The following is an 18,842-nucleotide window of genomic DNA, read 5'->3' as shown; positions in this document are numbered from 1 at the left end:
AGCTAACGGTGCAAGCTATTTTTTTTTTTCAATTTTCAATTGTTTATGTTAGTCAGTCAATTAGTTATTTAGTTAGTCTGTGTATTTTATATAGATAACTGTGCCACGTTTCCGTTATCCGGTAATTGCCGGTAAAAATAATTCCCTCTAAACTCGAATAAATCGCACGTCAATCAAAAACTATGAACCAAAAAATCACAATCTATCCCAAGTGAGACAAACTGCTTGAACCCCGTCTCCAGTGTACCAACAGAGAACCTGCAGAACCGAATCAGCGAAAAAACACACCGCGCTACACAGCCTCTTTACCTACCTGACCAGCTGAAGCTGCGGCTCGTACCCTCAACACACAGACACACAGACTGTGCTTCTGCTTGCCAGCCAAACGTATGTGCAACTGTGAGAAATAAATATATGAGGTGTATGCTGCTTTTCTGTCTTTTTTTCCCTTTTCTTTCTTTCTTTCTTGCTTTCTTGCTTGCTTTCTTTCTTTCTTTCTTTCTTTCTTTCTGTCAGCGACATACACTTCTAACACTGGACAGGTTGTTTTTATTGACTGAGTTGATTATTAAGCCATAGTGATCCGCGGATCGGCTCTGATAGCACCCAAATCAGCATGTACACATCAACCATCCAGCTGTTACAACATGATTGAGCTAGCAAAGCAGTTTTGTGTTGCTATGTGTGGTATTTATTCAGTTTTGGGAAATCACGAAGTCTAGAAAGCATATATATATATATATATATATATATATATATATATATATATATATATATATATGTATAGCTGAACTCATCAAGGTAAACAACAAGGCGATTCTCATTTACACAGTGGTCAAGAGTGCTGGACCAGAAGTGTCGCACAAAAAAACAGAAGCTGGCTGCGTTCTGTTTTGCCTCCGTGTTTCCATGAAAAATAAGGTGAATATGTGGAACATAATAAAAGATCTACGAGGACCGAACATAAATAAAAGGTCATGAGACCAAACAGAAATTAACGTCATCATTGATAAACAGAAATTATGGTCTGACGACCGAAAATAAATTACCGTGTATGAGCATGAGGTCCCGTAGACCTGGGTGCACAAACTGGGGTCCTAAAGACCATCAGTAGAACAAAATAAAAGGTCAGAAGACAAACAAAAATAAAAGGTCATAGACCGAACAGAAACTAAGGTCAGAAGACCAACTTAAATAACATGGTGAAAGTAAAATAAGGTCCAACAACCAAACAGAAATTAAGTCCGTATGACAAACGGAGATTAATGGTAGCACGACCAACAAGAATTAAATGTTGCATGGGGTCCCGAGGACCACGAATGAGCATTCAGAGGGCGGTCTCGAAGACCTTGGGTGTTGGTGCATACAGCATGGGGTCCCACAGACCATGATGGAGCATTTACATGAGGTCCTGAAGACCATGGGTGTTAGAGGATACAGCATGAGGTCCCACAGACCATGATAGAGCATTTGCATGAGGTCCGAAGACCGAGGGTGTTAGAGCATACAGCATCGAGGTCCCTCAGACTGTGATTGTGCATTTGCGTGAGGTCCCGAAGTCCATGAAAATGAGTGAGCAGCATGATAAAGTCAAGCAAGGTAATGGGAATGAATCAATAGTATTGCATTAATTCAAGGCCAACTTGAATAAATGAATACAGCAGAATAGGTCCCAAGACCAGCAGATAAAGAATCAGCGGACAGAAATTGTGATTAGATAACCAAAATGAAATATTCATGGGTGATGCATGATTGTGGATTAAAAAGTGATAGACGTGAGCAGTTAGCAGATGAGCGGGTGTTAGTGCATGTGGCATGTAGTTAGAGGACCATGGATGACTGTGCATACGGCATGAGATTGCGTAGAACATGGGTGTTGTGGGAACATGTGATAAATGACAGCCATCTAAACTGAACTGAGGCAGACGGAATAGGAATCATATGAAGAAGTGCAAGGAAAATAGGACTGAACAGCAAGCACATTTCAGGTCATTGGCAAATGGCTGATGTATGACTGTGATTCCATCAAATATGAAGGTGGGCAATAGGACAAACCCTAACTGAGATTTGATTGAGAGGTAGCAGATGCGAAAACCACAAAAGACCACCACCAGCTATATGACTGACTTAGCGAGAAATTAGGGAGCAGAAACTTGATTTATGAAATGGTGCAAAAATGGGGCCAGACCTGGCTCCCCCCAAAAACCCATGATGGGTAATTTGCTAATCCACTGATAGTAGAAAAATTCTGCCCTGGCAATTATTGTGACAGTTGAGATTTATGATGATTGACATAGGGTCGCCAATGGCCAAAACAGCTTGTAAAAGGTCAGATGGCCATGCTACTGGTTTTATTTGGTAGAAGTGACATTGTTAATGTTGCTGTTGGCCCTGGCTTAATGTGAGTAGGGGAGAGTCTGCTAGGCGCTAGGGTACTTTATACAATTTAAAATGCTATAGGCTTGTGCTAAAACATTGGCATGATGTGTTTGTGGGGAAAGTGTGTCCAGTAAAAGACAAGGCTATGTCTGTGAATGCTGCAAGTTATAGTGAAGCCAATTGTGTACTTGTGTTTGAAATCGTCGCCACTTAGCCATGTCCAATGCTTCTTTCAGGTGTGGCTTGAACCAGCCACACTTCACAACACTGCACAGGAACCCCGCTGCTGACTAGTGTGTTTGAAGAGTAACTATGTGCAGCTGCATGTTTTCAAAAGTGGATAAGATCCCTGTCTTTGCAATTTATTTTGATCATTCTTTTAATTGCTTATGACATCTCGAATATGGCTCGGCTCGCAACTGAAGATACTGAGATAATTATGGTGTATCGCCAGTCAGCCTGAAATAAAGAGATATGATTTTATTTATTTTTATTTTTATATATAAGAATATTTTACTTTATTTATTTATTTATTTATTTTCCCCATATTGCTCAGCCTTAATAGATACTACCAACACTTGACTGGGAAATTCAATGATAAATGCATCTATCTCAACAATAAGTGGACCAAGATTACTGCCTAGTTACATGTAGTGGGTCCTTTATGATAAATGCCCTACCACTGTACTGGACAAGTGTCACTAAAAGGATTAGAGGTTGCATGGGCATCTTCGAGAGTATATTGACCAGCTGTATTTATTATTTATTTTATTTTATTTATTGTTTATTTGATAGGGACAGATACATTAAAGGAGCTATATGTAAGAAATCTAAAGCAAATAGTCGTAAAATCATCCTAATATGTCACAGAGACTAAGGAATAATGTTCATATAACATACTGATCTCACTGACAACAATAGTACAGCCAGAATATTCACATTTAAAAAACATTTTTACAGTCCGCAAATCATGATTATGTTTTGAATTTGTGTTTTGGCCTGTTTGCGCCACCCACCGCTGTCTACCAGTCACGCAGTCAGTAGAGTCTCAGCATCAGTTACAGTTATGACTGAGCTACAGCAGCACGGCAAGCAGCATTAGCAGTGTCCCGGTACATAGCATTAGCAGTCAGCTCCTCCTCAGCTGTATCCCGGCAGCAGCGTTAGCAGTGTCCCGGTACATAGCATTAGCAGCCGGCTCCTCCTCAGCTGTATCCTGGCAGCAGCGTTAGCAGCAGAGAAGCCGGACTTGCTCGAACGGTCCGCTGGAAAACCGAAGATCAAGGACGCGGCGACGCGGCCCTGCCACGGCAGCCGCCCGTGGGCAAACAAATCAGTCTCCAGCGTGCCGCTGTCCAGCAACCTTGAATCTGTAGGGGAGGGGGGGTGGACACAACTCGCGGCAGTATTTTGAATTTGAGTGCAGTAACCGTTTTGGCGACATTCTTACATACAGCGCCTTTAACATAGAGAAGTGCATAGCAATTATCCAATGCAATGTATCACAGAATTTGTAGCTACTGCTAATTTCCAATGCCCGTCCCTAGAAGGGCCTTTAAAATAACAACTTAATAACTTTTTCCCCTGTAGGCAGTAGACGAATGATGCTCTGGATCACTGCTGAATACGAACGGAGCATCCATGGTGCAATGATTAGGGTTGTGGATCACCCATCGGTGATAGAAGGGTTGTTTCACGATGTCTTTTTTAAATGACGATGCAATCGCGAGGTGTGGGGGGGAGACAGCATGTGTGTCGAGCATGCTGACGAGATCGTAGCTGAATGAGGCTGAGTGAGAGGAGGCAGAGGGAGGCTGCTTAGTGAGAGAGTGGAGGGTGGGGGGAGGGGGAGGGGAGATCAACACCTCCGCCCATTCGACACAAGCATACTTGGGCATACTATAAGCGGAGCGGACTCCGCGACGAATGTCCGCAGTCATTTGGGCTTTCATAGTCGAGCGCACTTCCGCGTTGTAGTTTCCTGTAAAAATGTCCGTGAAAAATCCCCGCGATGTGAAAAATACATGCAGAGCAGTCACTGGTGCGCGGAGCGGAGTCCGCGCAATCGTAAAATCTGAGGTTTGCGTGCACAGGGCTTGCGGATGTCTGCTTTGAGTCCGCGCGGACCTCCACGGAATCTGTTCCGTGTATGTTCCGCCCGAGTATGTTCGGGCCGAGCGGTGAACAAACCAAACACCACAATGTCAGGAGAAATTGAAAAGATATGCCGTCTATGTAAAGTCAACTTGCTAATTAAGGAGCCATTACATGTTCATGTTCATGTTCATTACATGTTTTATAAAGCTGCTCAAACGCCAAAGAGAGGCTATAAGTGAACGTTTCAGCGGCGACGCATAATGGACCCCCCCTAGATCACTAGATGGCGATAGGACGATAGGATATGGACAAGATCGCCCAAATCTAGCAATGATGTCATCTGCATATGAGAGGGCGTCCACGCGGCAATCTTGCTGAGCTCAAAATGAGTTACCTACTATGCATGCCCTTAATGTGCGTGAGATTGGGAAAAGGTAAGGCTAATTAGAGGCTGCCCTACGGTCTGCTCTACACGACACGGACTGAGGCATGTTCCGGGCACCGATTCATGGATGACATCATAGAATTAGTGAATCTGTGATGGATATAATTGTGAAAGACAGTTCGAATTACGACTATTTACAACTGGGAACTGTGATTACCAGAACTGAGCAGTGTGGCATACTACTGAACTGCAGACAGTCTCAAAACATGACGATTATGAAATGCCACAAGTGTTGAGAAAACCGCCCAGAGTGCCACCAGGACGGAGCTGACATCGCAAGGACCTCTTTAATCAGGACGTAGAATAAAGCAAACAGGACGATTGAGCCCCAACCATTGTAACCACGATGTGCCTGCACTTGCTCCCACACCACTAAGGACAGCTTCACCTGTGGGACTTGGACTGTCGAATTCTTGGGTTTATTGCTTGACGCCGACCAAAATATTCTGTCTTAACTTTTTATTACTGTATTTACACACTGTTTGTGCCTTCTTAAATATATTAATGGTAGTGCGTGCATTTTCTACGTTCCTGTACAGCTTGGTGATTAACGGGGGCTGATTTGAAGTACAGTGTTTCCCCTATATGCAACTAGCGGCACACTGCCGCTGCTTTTTTAAAAAATTTTTCCCTCCGTCTCAGCTCTTTAGAAACTACCGTTATATTATTTGGCTCTACAGACGTTTCATATCCAGATCAATTCACACACTTGTGAGTAAAGCATATAAGAGGAGAGGGCTCCATTTTGATGCGCACACAGACACGTGCACAAACGCACAGGTGAGCACGCTAGAGCATTTTCCTGACCAAACCCGACCCAAGCCCGGCACAGTTTGTTACCTGACATAGTTATTGTTGTGGACAATGTGTAAGTAACCATAAAAAGACTGCTGTTACGCACAGACAAACACGCTGCTCACACAGCAGCGCAGCACGGTATTGTATGTGCATCCAGTTGGAGCGCAGGTAAATAACAACTTCCAGCACTTAAATAGGTCATAGCACAAAACAGCAACATGCCCCCGTGCCAATGGCTGCTTCTGTATTACTGTGCGTATGATAAAAGGCAACCCAGCAGGGAAAAGGAGGTAGGATGGTACTGCAATAGAGGCGCGAGAATTATCCTTTGAGTATTTTATTTTATTCATTCATTCATTCATCTTCTAACCGCTTCATCCTCTTGAGGGTCGCGGGGGGGCTGGAGCCTATCCCAGCTGACATCGGGCGAGAGGCAGGGTACACCCTGGACAGGTCGCCAGACTATCGCAGGGCTGACACATAGAGACAAACAACCATTCACGCTCACATTCACACCTATGGACAATTTAGAGTTACCAATTAACCTAGTCCCCAATCTGCATGTCTTTGGACTGTGCGAGGAAGCCGGAGTGCCCGGAGAGAACCCATGCTGACACGGGGAGAACATGCAAACTCCGCACAGAAGGGCTCCCACACCCGGGATCGAACCGGCAACCCTCTTGCTGTGAGGCGACAGTGCTAACCACCACACCACCATGCCGTGCCTTATTTTATTTTATTTCATTATTTATTTTTTTTATTTTTTTTTTTTTGATTTACTCATCAAAACCTGTCTTGGAAAGGCAAGGCAGATTTATTTAGGCCTATAGCACATTTCAAACCCAACGGCAAACCCGAAGTGTTTTACAGATTAGTCAGACAAGTTCATTGTAGCCAAATCGCAGAGCAATCCTGGAAGGGCTGAACAATTAGTAAAACTGATTCAATTAGAAGTTGATCTATGAGTACCAATATCATGATCTCAATTACCTTACGCTGGATTTCCACTGGATGCGTGTCCGTTGTGGAACGGCAGCGCTGGTTATCCGCTGCGTGCTCCGCCGTCCGTCAATACCCACCAGCTGCGTTTGCTGTGCGGTGCGGTGCAGCTCCGCCGGAAGACATCTCGGTGCACTGCCGTGATTAATATCTCCTCGTCCATGGTGTTCATGGGGTGAAATGACGTCTGAAAACCTCTGACCTGTTGACTTCAGGCCAGCCTCTGCCCATTATGTAGTTTTTAAGGTGTAGTGCAGGGAAATATGATCCGCCGTGAACACTGTGTATTTTATTTTGAAAATTAACCGGATGTTTTATCGTGTTTCTGTGCAGGACTTCCTGCCCCGTACGATCTGCTCTGTGCTGAATTGCTGCGTTGTGCTCCGGCGTCCAGCAAAAATAGAAGTCCTGCGTATCTGTTGCGGAGGGCTCCGGAGTGCCGGAGCTGAGACGGAGCTGGAACGCAGCACAGCCGCAGCCGGTGGAAACACACACATTGACTAGAATGGAATCCTATCGGCTCCGCTGCCGTGCCGGAGCGGAGACGCAACCAACACGCATCTGGTGGAAATTGGCCTTTAGAGGCCTTCCAGCACACAACTTCCTCCTTAATTTTTATTTTATTTTCAATTTTCTAATATATTTATCAATTTGAAACATTCATTTAATTACTTATTAATACAGACTAGCTGAACACTGTAACTCATCGAATGCAAGATATCAAATATTAGCAGATTTAAAGAACTGCCACCTGATGAACAGCTGATGTGAGAGCACATGCATAGACACGCATGCAAACTACACTGTGTTTCCTGAAAGTAAAGGAATATGAGTAAATACGAGTACTATAATGAGTGCGTATTTAATTGTTTGTGCTCGATAATAGTATATTCTCTGTCGGTCATCCATAAAACCCACACAAAAAAATCGCTGAGGGGCTTTTAATTTGAAATGATACAGGAAGTGTGGTAAGATAACACCATGATACACATGTGAATTTTATTTATTTTTTCTGAATGAAGACGAAGAGGAAAACTCGCTTTTCTTGAAATGAGGACATACCATTGTAAAGGAGAGGGCTTAGTGTGCCTGCCTGGTATGCTTACTTTGATGAAACCCAATGAACCAAAAATCAAGGCCACTATTACAGTATTACCTTAAGTGTTTTCCCATTGAAACGAGGGGTGACAGGAGGAGGAAATAAATCACTTCATATTAATGATGCAGTGATAAGATTTGTCTGCAGCACTGAATGATCAGATCATATGAGACACACTTAAGTTAAACAGTGAGGGCAGCTTATGATCAGATGGCTTGAACCGCCGGCTCTCTTGCCATAAGGGATCCAGGTGCACCGGGGCTGGAGAGGCTGGAGGCAGAATGAAGTGCTGGTTCGGGCAGGACACTGGCTGCGGAGTGGATGCCAGCTGGCTGCATGTGGTGACTGGCTGCATATGGAGGCCTGCGTTGATGAGGATGCTGATGAGGCAGAGGCTGAAGCATATCTAGGGACTGAAGCAAGGTGTGCGTGGAAAACTTGGCCAGAGTAACCAGGGACTGTGCTTGGCAATCTGGGTGTACATATGCAAAGTGTCCCGAAGAAACAGATCATGTTATGTGTAGTATTGGGCCAATATCTTGAATTCGCAGATGTCACTGAGATCAAGACTGGAGATATAAACGAAGGCTGAAGTTGCGCATTGACAATACTGACTTGTAACAGGCGAAATTGCCTGAACTGGAGGACGTGATGAGTGAGAGATGATTCCATTTCTGCTGAGGAATCGCACAAGGCTGATACTATCAATAAGAGACTGCAAAGTAAAAAGTAAGGTGAGCGACTGCCAGTGCGAAGATTCTGCCTAAAATGATGGCTGGCATCAGCAGAAGAGAGAGCAGATTTAAAATTTTGCAGTGGCATCCTGATTGTCTGAGAGATCGTGGCAAAGTGTGATTGGATAACAAGAGGAGTGAACACCCATAGTCAGCTGATTAGAGGGAGTAGTGAGAGTGGGATGGAGAGAAATGTGAAAGGGTGAGCTCTTCTCGCTCTTTATGCCTTCATGTATTTTGTCTTAATACCCTTCTTTCCATTTCATTTCTTTCCTCCCTTTCCTTTGTCTTTTAACTGCCTTTAAGTTTTAAAACTCCCACTTCTCTGTTCCAGCTTCATCACTCCCACACTTTTTTGTTTTCGCTTCCTTCCTCCGCCTCCTTCTTTAAGGAAAAAAACTACATTACCCAGGAGGCCTCATTAAGCTGCAGCAGCTGGATGCAGTGGGCAGATTTATAGCCTGGTTTCATCCTGAGCTGTCTGAAACTGAGCAGGATGCTTCATAGATTGATGTCTCCATCCCCTAAAAACTCTAATTCCTGTCAGTTTGTAACAAAAGGGAAAAAAGGCAGAAACTAGATTTCATGATGTTTGTTGGTCTCAGTTACAGCAGGATGTTCAGCTGCTGATGGATCATACTCAACAGTTTTAATAACAGATTCTGTAAACCCTTACATTTCTGCTGATAGTTTTACAAACTATCCATCAGTTCCTAGATTGATATCCTTCTCTCCATGCAGTTGCTGGTTTTACTTAATTTTAATGAAAATCAACCAACAGAGAGATGATCCATTGACATTTAGTAACTTTATTTCACAAAGCTGATACTAAAGATTGCTGTCTGGGCCAAACTGGGGAATATATTTTAATAGATTGGTATTGGCAGAAATACAACCAGTCTCTTCTCTAGCTGATCACATCACATCAGTTTCAAGAGTAACATTCTATCAGACAAATTCTGATTATTTAAGCTGATCTACTTCAAAGTTTTGAACCAGGACATTTAGTATTTGGATCATGTAGCTCATGAAAAATAAGGTTATTTCAGTGTGTCAGATATTTAATGTCAGTTTATGTTAAAATGTCTCTATATTTATGTCTCTGTTTATCTTTTTAAGTATCAGATAAGACTCAGTGTCCGGAGAAGATATGATATGAAGAACCAAAGAAAACTTGATCAGGCATCCCTACTTTATTTCTTTATATTTTTGTGGCAGCTCTTATTCTCAAAACATTACAAAATGTTCTCTTGTGGCATAAAAATATTTGCATTTGATGATGTTTGTAGACTTTCATTTTTCAAGTGTATCTTGTGTTGCTGCTTCTGCTTTTAAATTGCTCAACATTGACAATAATTCTTAAAGAATTTACAGAAAAAGACCCTTAACGAAGATAAATATAAAATATCTGAGGTTTGACATATTGAAGTGGACAATTTGACATGTTGATAGACAATTATGTTTTCAGGCTGTCCGTTTATCCGTCTCATTATGTTCATTAGATGTTGATGCTTAAAGTTCAAAGGTCACTGTGACCTTGCGTCTGTCTCATTCTCGAGAACACAATATCTGAAGAACGAATACCAATATCTGAAATTTGGCACAAATGCTCACTTGGACTCAAAGAGGAACTGAAGAATTTGGTGGTCAAAGGTCAAGGTCACCATGACTTTGTGTCTATCTCAAGAATGCCTTGGGGAAATTTTCCTTGAGGAAAACATGTTTTTGGCCATTAACTCAAGAATACCTGTGCTAGTTATGGCAAAATTTCATGCAAATGTCTCGTAGGATAAAATGATAACTTAAGTAATAACATTTTATTTCTAAAAGGTCAAAGGTTAACTTCACTGTGACATCATAAGTTTTTCTGACCATTACTCAACATCATATCTCAGGAACAGAAGGGGAAACATTTGGTCAGATAATGAATTGGTCACACTAATCTTGAGACTGTACTGATTGTATAGATCTTCTCGATGTGAAGCATCCATGTTTTAGAGTTTGTAGCTTCTTTGCAGCAACATCCATATTTGAGGCATTGTCTGCTGTGACTACATATGAGTCTGGATGACATAGATGTAAACTGTAACTGAAACTTGACTGGTTTGTGGAATACAACCACCAGGCAGTAAAATATTTTTTTTAGGGTTGATTGATGCACAGAAATGACCTGATGTTTTTTCAGACTTTTGACTGCTCCCCTCTTTATGGATGTTCTAAACAACCAGATTGTGCTGCTAAAGCTCTGCCTTTGTTACACATTTTGAATACCAACTTCACTGATTTCACTCCATCTTTGGAGCTCAGAATTCATCATTTCACTCAGTTGTTTCTATCTCAACATGTGAGTTTAAATATGTGTTGTTTGGTCCCGTCAGTGGGCAGGTGATCATTTTCAAAGCATTTATGGGAATTTTTTTGTTGATGTGAAAATGAGCTGTGTCTGGACTCTTTAGGAAATCAATCTGGTTGTTTAGTCAGAGCGGCAGACTCAACACACAGCTGGAATGTGGTTTTACTGGAAGAGGACGACAGTTTGATTCCCTGCTGTGTTTCCTCTCAGGTCAGAGAGGAACCAGCCCACTGGGTACAAAAGTAATAATCTCTGTGTGTGTGTGTCTGTTTCTGTTTCTGTTTCTGTGTCTGTGCCTGTGTGTGTGTGTGTTTGTGTTCAGGTTATGGACAGACTGGTCCTCGGTCTCAGAGTCCAGGCTACGACTCCATTGCCTCTGCTGTGTCGGGGATGATGCACATCACTGGGTCGGAGGTCAGAGTCAGTTTTCTTCTATTCTATTCTATTCTATTCTATTCTATTCTATTCAATTCAATTCAATTCAATTCAATTCTATTCTATTCTATTCTATTCTATTCTATTCTATTGTTAAAGCTACAACAGCCCCATCAGTCCATCTGTCAATCCAATACTTTCAATACATTCTCAGTCCCAGCTCATCTAATACTAAGGCTTAGTCGGTGGCCATGCACATCGACCATGATGCTCTATGTACCTCTCCAGCATTTTGGATACTCAAGGTTGGTGTGTCAGTTTATGCTATTTATATGCATTGCGTCATTTCAAAATAAATCCGTTTTCACAGGAAATCTAGAGTTTCTGCTTGTTGAATATACACAGTCTCTTCACAAAATAAACTGAGGACATAGGTAAAAAACTTTATTTTTAGGTTTACTTCTTAAGTTTTAAGGCCCAAACACACTGAAAGTGATCCTCCATTTTGAATTGCACCCATTGTTTTAAATGGCCAATCATGCACCATAAGCATTACGTGGTGCATCAAACCGCTTCAACGCCCCTTCTAGAACCTTGTTTCAATTTTGGAGAATCAAATGAAGACCCAGCGATGAAAATGAGTGAAGCAGGGGAGAGACAGAGAGATAGAGAGAAAGAGAGGCAGGCATTAGAGGATGACATGAAGTCCCACTTCCACAAAACAAAATCCTGTTTGGTCCCTTTTAGTATGTATTTTTACATCTTCACTGACCAGTGGATACTAGGTCAAGAACCCCTGAGGATCATGTTCCGCCAGGAAAGCTACATTCACTGAATGTAGAGTCTGTAGGCAAACCCCGGAGATCTTGCCTCCAGAAGAAGAGCGGAAGGGCCCTGGTTTCCGGTTGTAGGCTGTTTGTAGTCCGCGTGATATTGACCAATCACGTTAGAGCCGGCTGCAGTTATTGCCCGGTTAAACGGTCCGTGCGGTGAATAACGAGGCAGAACATAATTGGCGTGCAAACTCTGAATCCATCGCAATGGTTCAGCATATTTACTTATATATAAACAGAAGTCAGAAACGGAAATTCGCCTCCTCTGCCCAAATCAAACCAGAATGCCAAAAAATCGGGGGTCTGCCCCCAGAGGCTGTATTGCTGTCTGCTGGAAGTCAGACGCCGAATACAGCCGATGGGTTCCGGGAATGCTTCTGCCCCAACCTGTTACCGTGTTTTGTTTTTTGATAACGGAAAACTGTGTTTATCCGCATTAGAACTACATATTCATATATAAAAACTAACCATTTCAATCAGTATAGCATAATGCTGAAATACCTTCTAACAGCTGAAACAGCTATAGTGTAAATAATTTTGTCACATTAATATTTTTAAAGTATATTTTTCGTGTTTTTACTGTAATTTTCTATTCTATATTTATTTTACTGACTGTTACAATACTTTGGCTTGTATTTTATTTCCTCTTGATATCTTTATTGTTTGCACCAAACACCAAGGCAAATTCCTTGTAAGTGAAAACGTACTTGGTCGTAAATCATATTCTGATTCTAATTGCTACAATCATATGGGAAATAACTAGCAGTGAGTCCATTAGCTTGGTCAGATAAAAGGAATAACCATTATTGTGCTAATGAAAATTATGCACCATAATAATATTATCTTAAAAAATGATCCATTTTTCTTTAAATGTTTACCATAAAACAAGGCTCTCTGAAAACAAACTAATAGCTGCTGATTTCACATTGTTCACTCAATATAAATATTATGATTCCTGTCACGCCTGTTCCTGTTGAATTTTTTTCCTGTCTTGTGTCAGTCATGTGATGAGATGTAAAATTAACTCCCATCCAGGGGAAATCCCACAGGAATCCTGTGACCAACGGGAATCCCCAAAAAATGTCAGTCTCTAGTGGACGTGCAATGAGAGTGCGTAACAATTTTGGGCAACAGCCAACAGCTGATGTCAGCTCTGTTAGCTGAGCTTAAAACTTTATGAACAATAGTACAATTATAATTCTGCAACAGCATTAAGTAAAGAGTTATGATTGGCTTTGCTGCAGGTGATTTTCACCCACCTGGAAGAAAAAAATAAAAGATGAAATGAGATGGCCTCTTCCCAGCTTCTAAGCAGCTGCACCCACCCAACAGTCGCCCTCCTGCATTATGTAACATTATAGGCTACTTAAATAGAAATTTATATAAAATTAATGCAGGAAAAGGAAACAAACTTGTCCAACTCCACAGAGATAAGACTAGGGTTGGGATCCGGATCCGGTTCTTTTTTGGAACCGGGTCCAAAGTTCCAGTCCAGAACCGGTTCCATCACAATTGGAGTAACGGTTCCTTCAAACGGTTCCTAGATTGTAAAAAAAAAAACGTCACATGCATTTCCATTAGAGTGCGGCACGGGCCGCATATTTCTTTCTGAACCCGACCGAGCCCGACATTATTTAATGACTAAAGCACTGAATTTGTGTCACACAGTTGTTATGGTTCCAGGCTATTTAACAGGCCGGGTGTGCGCCGTGGGTGCTTAGCGGAGAGGGAGACCTCCGTGTTTGAGACGGGAGTGGGCGGCGGGAGGTCCAAGGCTTCCAGCGAGGGGAGAGGGAGAAATATAACAAAATAAGATAAAATAGGAAGACTTGTCTCCCTCTTTTATTTAATTTTCAGCATTTAATCAAGACGGAGGCTGGCGGCAGGAGGTCCGAGGCTTCCAGCGAGGGGAGCGGTAGAAACAAACAGCCAATGTGTGTGTGTTGTGTTCAGGTGTTGTCACGTAAGGTAATAGTGTTACTGTAGAAATCAGAGAATCACTTTTTGTTGTTATATATTCTCAGGGAGATGATACGAGCTCTAAATCTGAAATACACACCACACATAAATGTGTATTTTCATCTAATTGTACTGTGCAACAGTTAGAATAAAGTTTTTGTATTTGTATGATTGCATTTGTGCTTATTATATATTTGTTTAAGTATACCAAGAATAATGAATATAATGTAGGAATCGGTAAAGGAATCGGTAAGAGGAATTGGTAAGAGGAATCGGTAAGGAATCGGACCGTTAAGAAAGAATCGGTAAGGAATCGGAATCGTTAAAATCCTAACGAGTCCCAACCCTAGATAAGACCAACGTAATTGTCTTCGGGCCACAGACAGAAAGAATGTCAGCTCTCACCTTGAGGCCCTCTCTCTTTTATAACTAGTCACACAAGAAATCTTGGTGTTGTCCTGGACTCAGATTTAAATGTGGAAATTCTATGAAGCTATTGTCTCTGTGCTGTCCACTGTTCATCTGTATTTTAGGTTTCTTCTTTGTATTTTAGATTGTGGTCTGTGTATATTGTAAATTATATGTTGGGACTACAGATGGAAATTAGCAGTTATAGCTAAATCTGGTGCAACCATCTCCTCATTTCTTGTAAATGATTAATGCTATTGCACACTGTCCCTTGATAAACTATATAAACTAAACTAAACTTATTAAATTTCCACAGCCATATCAAATCTCTAACGTCATCTGACTACTACCAAAAAACAATGCTAGTGCAGAAAACGTGTAACTTACATCTGTATAACGAGGCGGCATTCACTGTAGCCAGCTCAGGCTCCTTGTTGTCCCTAGCCACCATGTCAGAAGTTGAGAAGTTTGTGATGTAGCATCCACTACGTCACAACCCTCACCTTCACCTCCAATAATTCAATGCTTCTGCTAGCAGGATGGTGAGCCAGTGCGTCCAGGCGTTGCCATGACGGACCTGGCAACGGGACTGTATGCACACGGAGCCATCATGGCCGCCCTGCTGCAACGACAGAAGACTGGGCAGGGAGTTCACATCGACTGTAACCTGCTGTCTTCACAGGTAACAGCTCAGTGTGTGCGTGTGTGTGTGTGTGTGTGTGTGTGTGTTATCTCCATGTTTAACTGCAGCTGAGTCAATTTATCAAATTTTTGAGTTAATTGCTGAAATTTCAAACGATAACAGCTGTGATCTATTCAGATCTGTATCAGCCCACAAGTAATTTTATTGAAGTCAGTTATGTATATATATACTGTACATATATATATATATATATATGTATATATATGTGTGTGTATATATATACGTATATATGTATATGTATGTATGTAAAGGTAAATAAAAATTAAATTCATTTTGCTTGCATATTCAAACTTTACAAACATTATAAGAACCTATTCTTCAGTCAAACATTCAAAGAAGGAGAAAATTCCATTCTTGCATTAGGCCCATTGTCAAGACTCTGTTATTACTATTAAAACAAACTCATGAAACAAAACTGAATAAATGTCATGTACCTCTTTTTGTAAATGCAGTCACTTCAAGCCTTTAACAGCCCAGCTGGCACTGGACGTCAGAAACATGTTGGACTCTTATGTCGGACAGAGGTTAAATTTTGGTTGGAATGTAAATTGGGTTGATGATATTTCAAATGTCTGGATGTTGATGTTATGACATTTTGCAGACATTGGGTTTTGTTCTAGTTTGGAAAATATTAGGTTTTAGTGACTTACCAACACAAGTGAAAAACAACAAAATGTTAATGTCATCTCTTGATAGTATTCTATGTGAAATTGACCTTTCTTCCAAGTGGCAACCTCCGAGGCTGAAAAATGAAGCGAACACTGAAGTGCCACAAACTGCAGTTCCTCTAATGTCCACTTGAGGCTGGCTCCAAGAGCGAGTCAATCCCCATAGACCCCCATGTTAATGTTGCAGGGATGACCCCCATGCCTGCACACAAAGACACACACACACACACACACACACACACACAAACACACAAACACACACACACACACACACACTAACCAAGGCAGCAGCCAAAATCGCCCATTTAGCTCATTTAACCCTGTGTTGCTCGTTCATAAAATGTACAACTGGTCTTGTGATGAACCGGTCGGAATGTTCGCTCACGTTTTCTGGGGTTAATGTTAGCAAATAAATTAGAAAACAAGTTCCACCAAACCGACCAACCCCCCCACTCCACCCCCATATCGTATCAAGCTAACGTTAGCTAACTACCGACTAACCAGATAATATTAGCTAATTGACAAGCACTTACTGGGCAGAATAGCTCTTCAAATGACGAACAAAGTTTGAAGTTGTCGCCTGGCTGTCCGAGTTGTTTATGCCGCATGTCTTGCACTGTGCTGTTTGTCTTTTGCCGTAATAATGGTAATTCCAAAAGCCAAAGACGATGACTCTCGGTACCCCTCCCGCTGATATGTTGATGCCTATCTGATATAAGAGGGCCTGTTTCTCCAATAAACACGTAAGGTACGTAGAGAGGGCATGACTGATTGACAGGGTAGTGATCCAATTATGACAACGCCATTCTCAGCCTGCGCTCCTACCGGGTAATCGACATTATTTTTTAAAGGGCCAGTGTGTAATATTTGGCATGGTTTATTGTCAATCTGAATCTGAATCTGAATATTCTACCCATTAATATGTTTATACAAGTGTATAATCGCTATAAAATAAAATTTGTTTGGTTTTTCGTAGCCTTATAATTATGCTTTTATATATATATATATATATATATATATATATATATATATATATATATATATATATATATATATATATATATATATATATATATATATATATATACACATATATGTATATATGTATATATATATATATATATAGCAAGGGCCTTGCTTTAGAGAGGTCGCCATCTTGCGCCGCCATGTATGTACGGCAGACCGAGCGGACAATCCAGCCAGCCAGAGAACGCGTTTCGCGTGTATAAATGAACCAACGAAGACAGCGGAAAAAAGGAAGAAGGAGGAGGAAACAGCAGAGAGTGTTAGTAGTTCGTCGATAGAGAGTAGTGAAAAGTTTTTTTAGTTACAAAGTTTGCGAATGGACCACACTTACCACCCAACAGGAGAGAATGAACCCGAGCCGTAATCTGTGAGGAAAAGAAGATGCAACTTCACTCCTTGTGATGTACTCTCTGCGGCGCTTTTCCTCCTGATGAAATATCTCCCCAACGATGGTAGCAATAGCACCGAATCCCATTATGTGTATTCAGCCTCTCTTCTCGCCCACTCAGCATCAAACACATGGAGTTCCTCATCTGTATGCTCCAGCTCAAACAGGTATGGCTCTGGATCTGTGTCTGCTACAAGAAACTCTTCAAAATCGCGCTCGAAGTTGTCCATTGCAGCTACTATAGTCCGGCGATATCGCTAGGCTAAATAAACAGCTGAACTCTGTTTACCGGCTACGCTGTCAGTTAGTGTGCGGGCTGGAGACTGAGCAGAGAGGGGAGGGGGGTCCCCACTCGGCATGGTAAACGAGTATGTGTGTAAAGTTATGAAGTGTGTCTATTACGCTAGAAGAGTCAGAGTTTGGGACGGTGTCTTTTACCCCCTGGAGTGTTACCGGAGTTTCTGGAGTGCTCAAATAAACTGGCCTTTTTCCTGAACGCTCCTCTGGTCTCCTGCTCGTGAGGGATTCATTACAATATCGTAACATGGCTTAGATTTCTAAATAAACATTCACCTCATTGCTAGATAGACCTACTAGATAGACCTGAAAAACTCATGCGCAAGGCTTTTTGTCCCTATGAGGCCACCGTCATTTACCCGACGGGAGGGGTGAGCGAGTGAGCCCTGCAATCTGGAATTTGACCACTGATGTCACTGTTTTCAACCCATTTTACACACTGGCCCTTTAAATTAATTTATTAATTTTATATTCTAACCGAAAACATTTATTTTTTGTCAAGTCACAAGTCATCAAAACAGCGACTCGAGTCGACTCAAGTCCAAGTGACAATGACTCGAGTCCCCATCTCTGGGGTATAATAACAGTAGAAGTATGACTAATAACAGCAGCAGTAGGTGGCATCAGGCAGGACCACCGCGGTAGCACAACCACACACGTCACACCATCCAGGCACCGCTGCGATATGAGTTCACCTGCGAGACAGTGGAGCACAAAGACCCCAGAGAAGAAGCCGAGTTAGTGACATGCAGTAACAGGACATGAGTGTAAGCAAAGGAGAGAGAGAGAGAGGGAAGACGAGAAGGTGCTCGGTGTATTAAAGGAGGTCCCCCTGCAGACTAGGCCTATGTCAACCTAACTAGGGGCTGGTTCCAGGCAAGCCTGAGCCAGCCCTAACTATAAGCTTTATCAAAAAGGAAAGTCTTAAAGAGGCGACATATTTTTTTTAGCTTGGTGCCACCTAGCAACAGTGGTGTTGCGTCGCACTGTCGCAATGACCAAATTGACCGTGGGGATCAGAGATAATCAATAATATGACTCTATTAGACTCTCTAAATTAAATAAAATGTAGGCTGTAAAGCCAACGGTATACCTCTATGTATATGTAGAATGAGAAGGTGTGTGGACACTCTCCTAAATAAATGAGTAAAGAGAACAAGCAACAATTAAAAGATTTATCTGAAAAAAACAAAAACAAATAGTAATGCAAATAATTATACCAGAATGCACAGTACTAGTACAAGCAACTCACAGTAAATTATACCAATATGTACAGTATCA

At 41.8% G+C, this 18,842-nt stretch overlaps 1 protein-coding gene across 10 annotated transcripts in view; it reads left to right on the top strand.

Moving 5' to 3' along the window:
• Nucleotides 1–18,842, top strand: part of sugct (succinyl-CoA:glutarate-CoA transferase) — a 310,078-nt gene that overhangs the window by 30,258 nt on the left and 260,978 nt on the right. For all 10 annotated transcript variants that reach the window (XM_049565792.1, XM_049565787.1, XM_049565795.1 and 7 more), the window contains exons 7-8: nt 11,227–11,318; nt 15,018–15,161. In XM_049565792.1, the coding sequence (XP_049421749.1) occupies nt 11,227–11,318; nt 15,018–15,161 (236 nt within the window). The remainder of the gene's footprint in view (nt 1–11,226; nt 11,319–15,017; nt 15,162–18,842) is intronic.

This window comes from Epinephelus fuscoguttatus, linkage group LG21 (assembly GCF_011397635.1).
Source record: "Epinephelus fuscoguttatus linkage group LG21, E.fuscoguttatus.final_Chr_v1".
Classification (NCBI taxonomy): domain Eukaryota; kingdom Metazoa; phylum Chordata; class Actinopteri; order Perciformes; family Serranidae; genus Epinephelus; species Epinephelus fuscoguttatus.
Note: the sequence above shows the minus strand (reverse complement) of the source record. Positions and strands in the feature narration are given on the sequence as shown.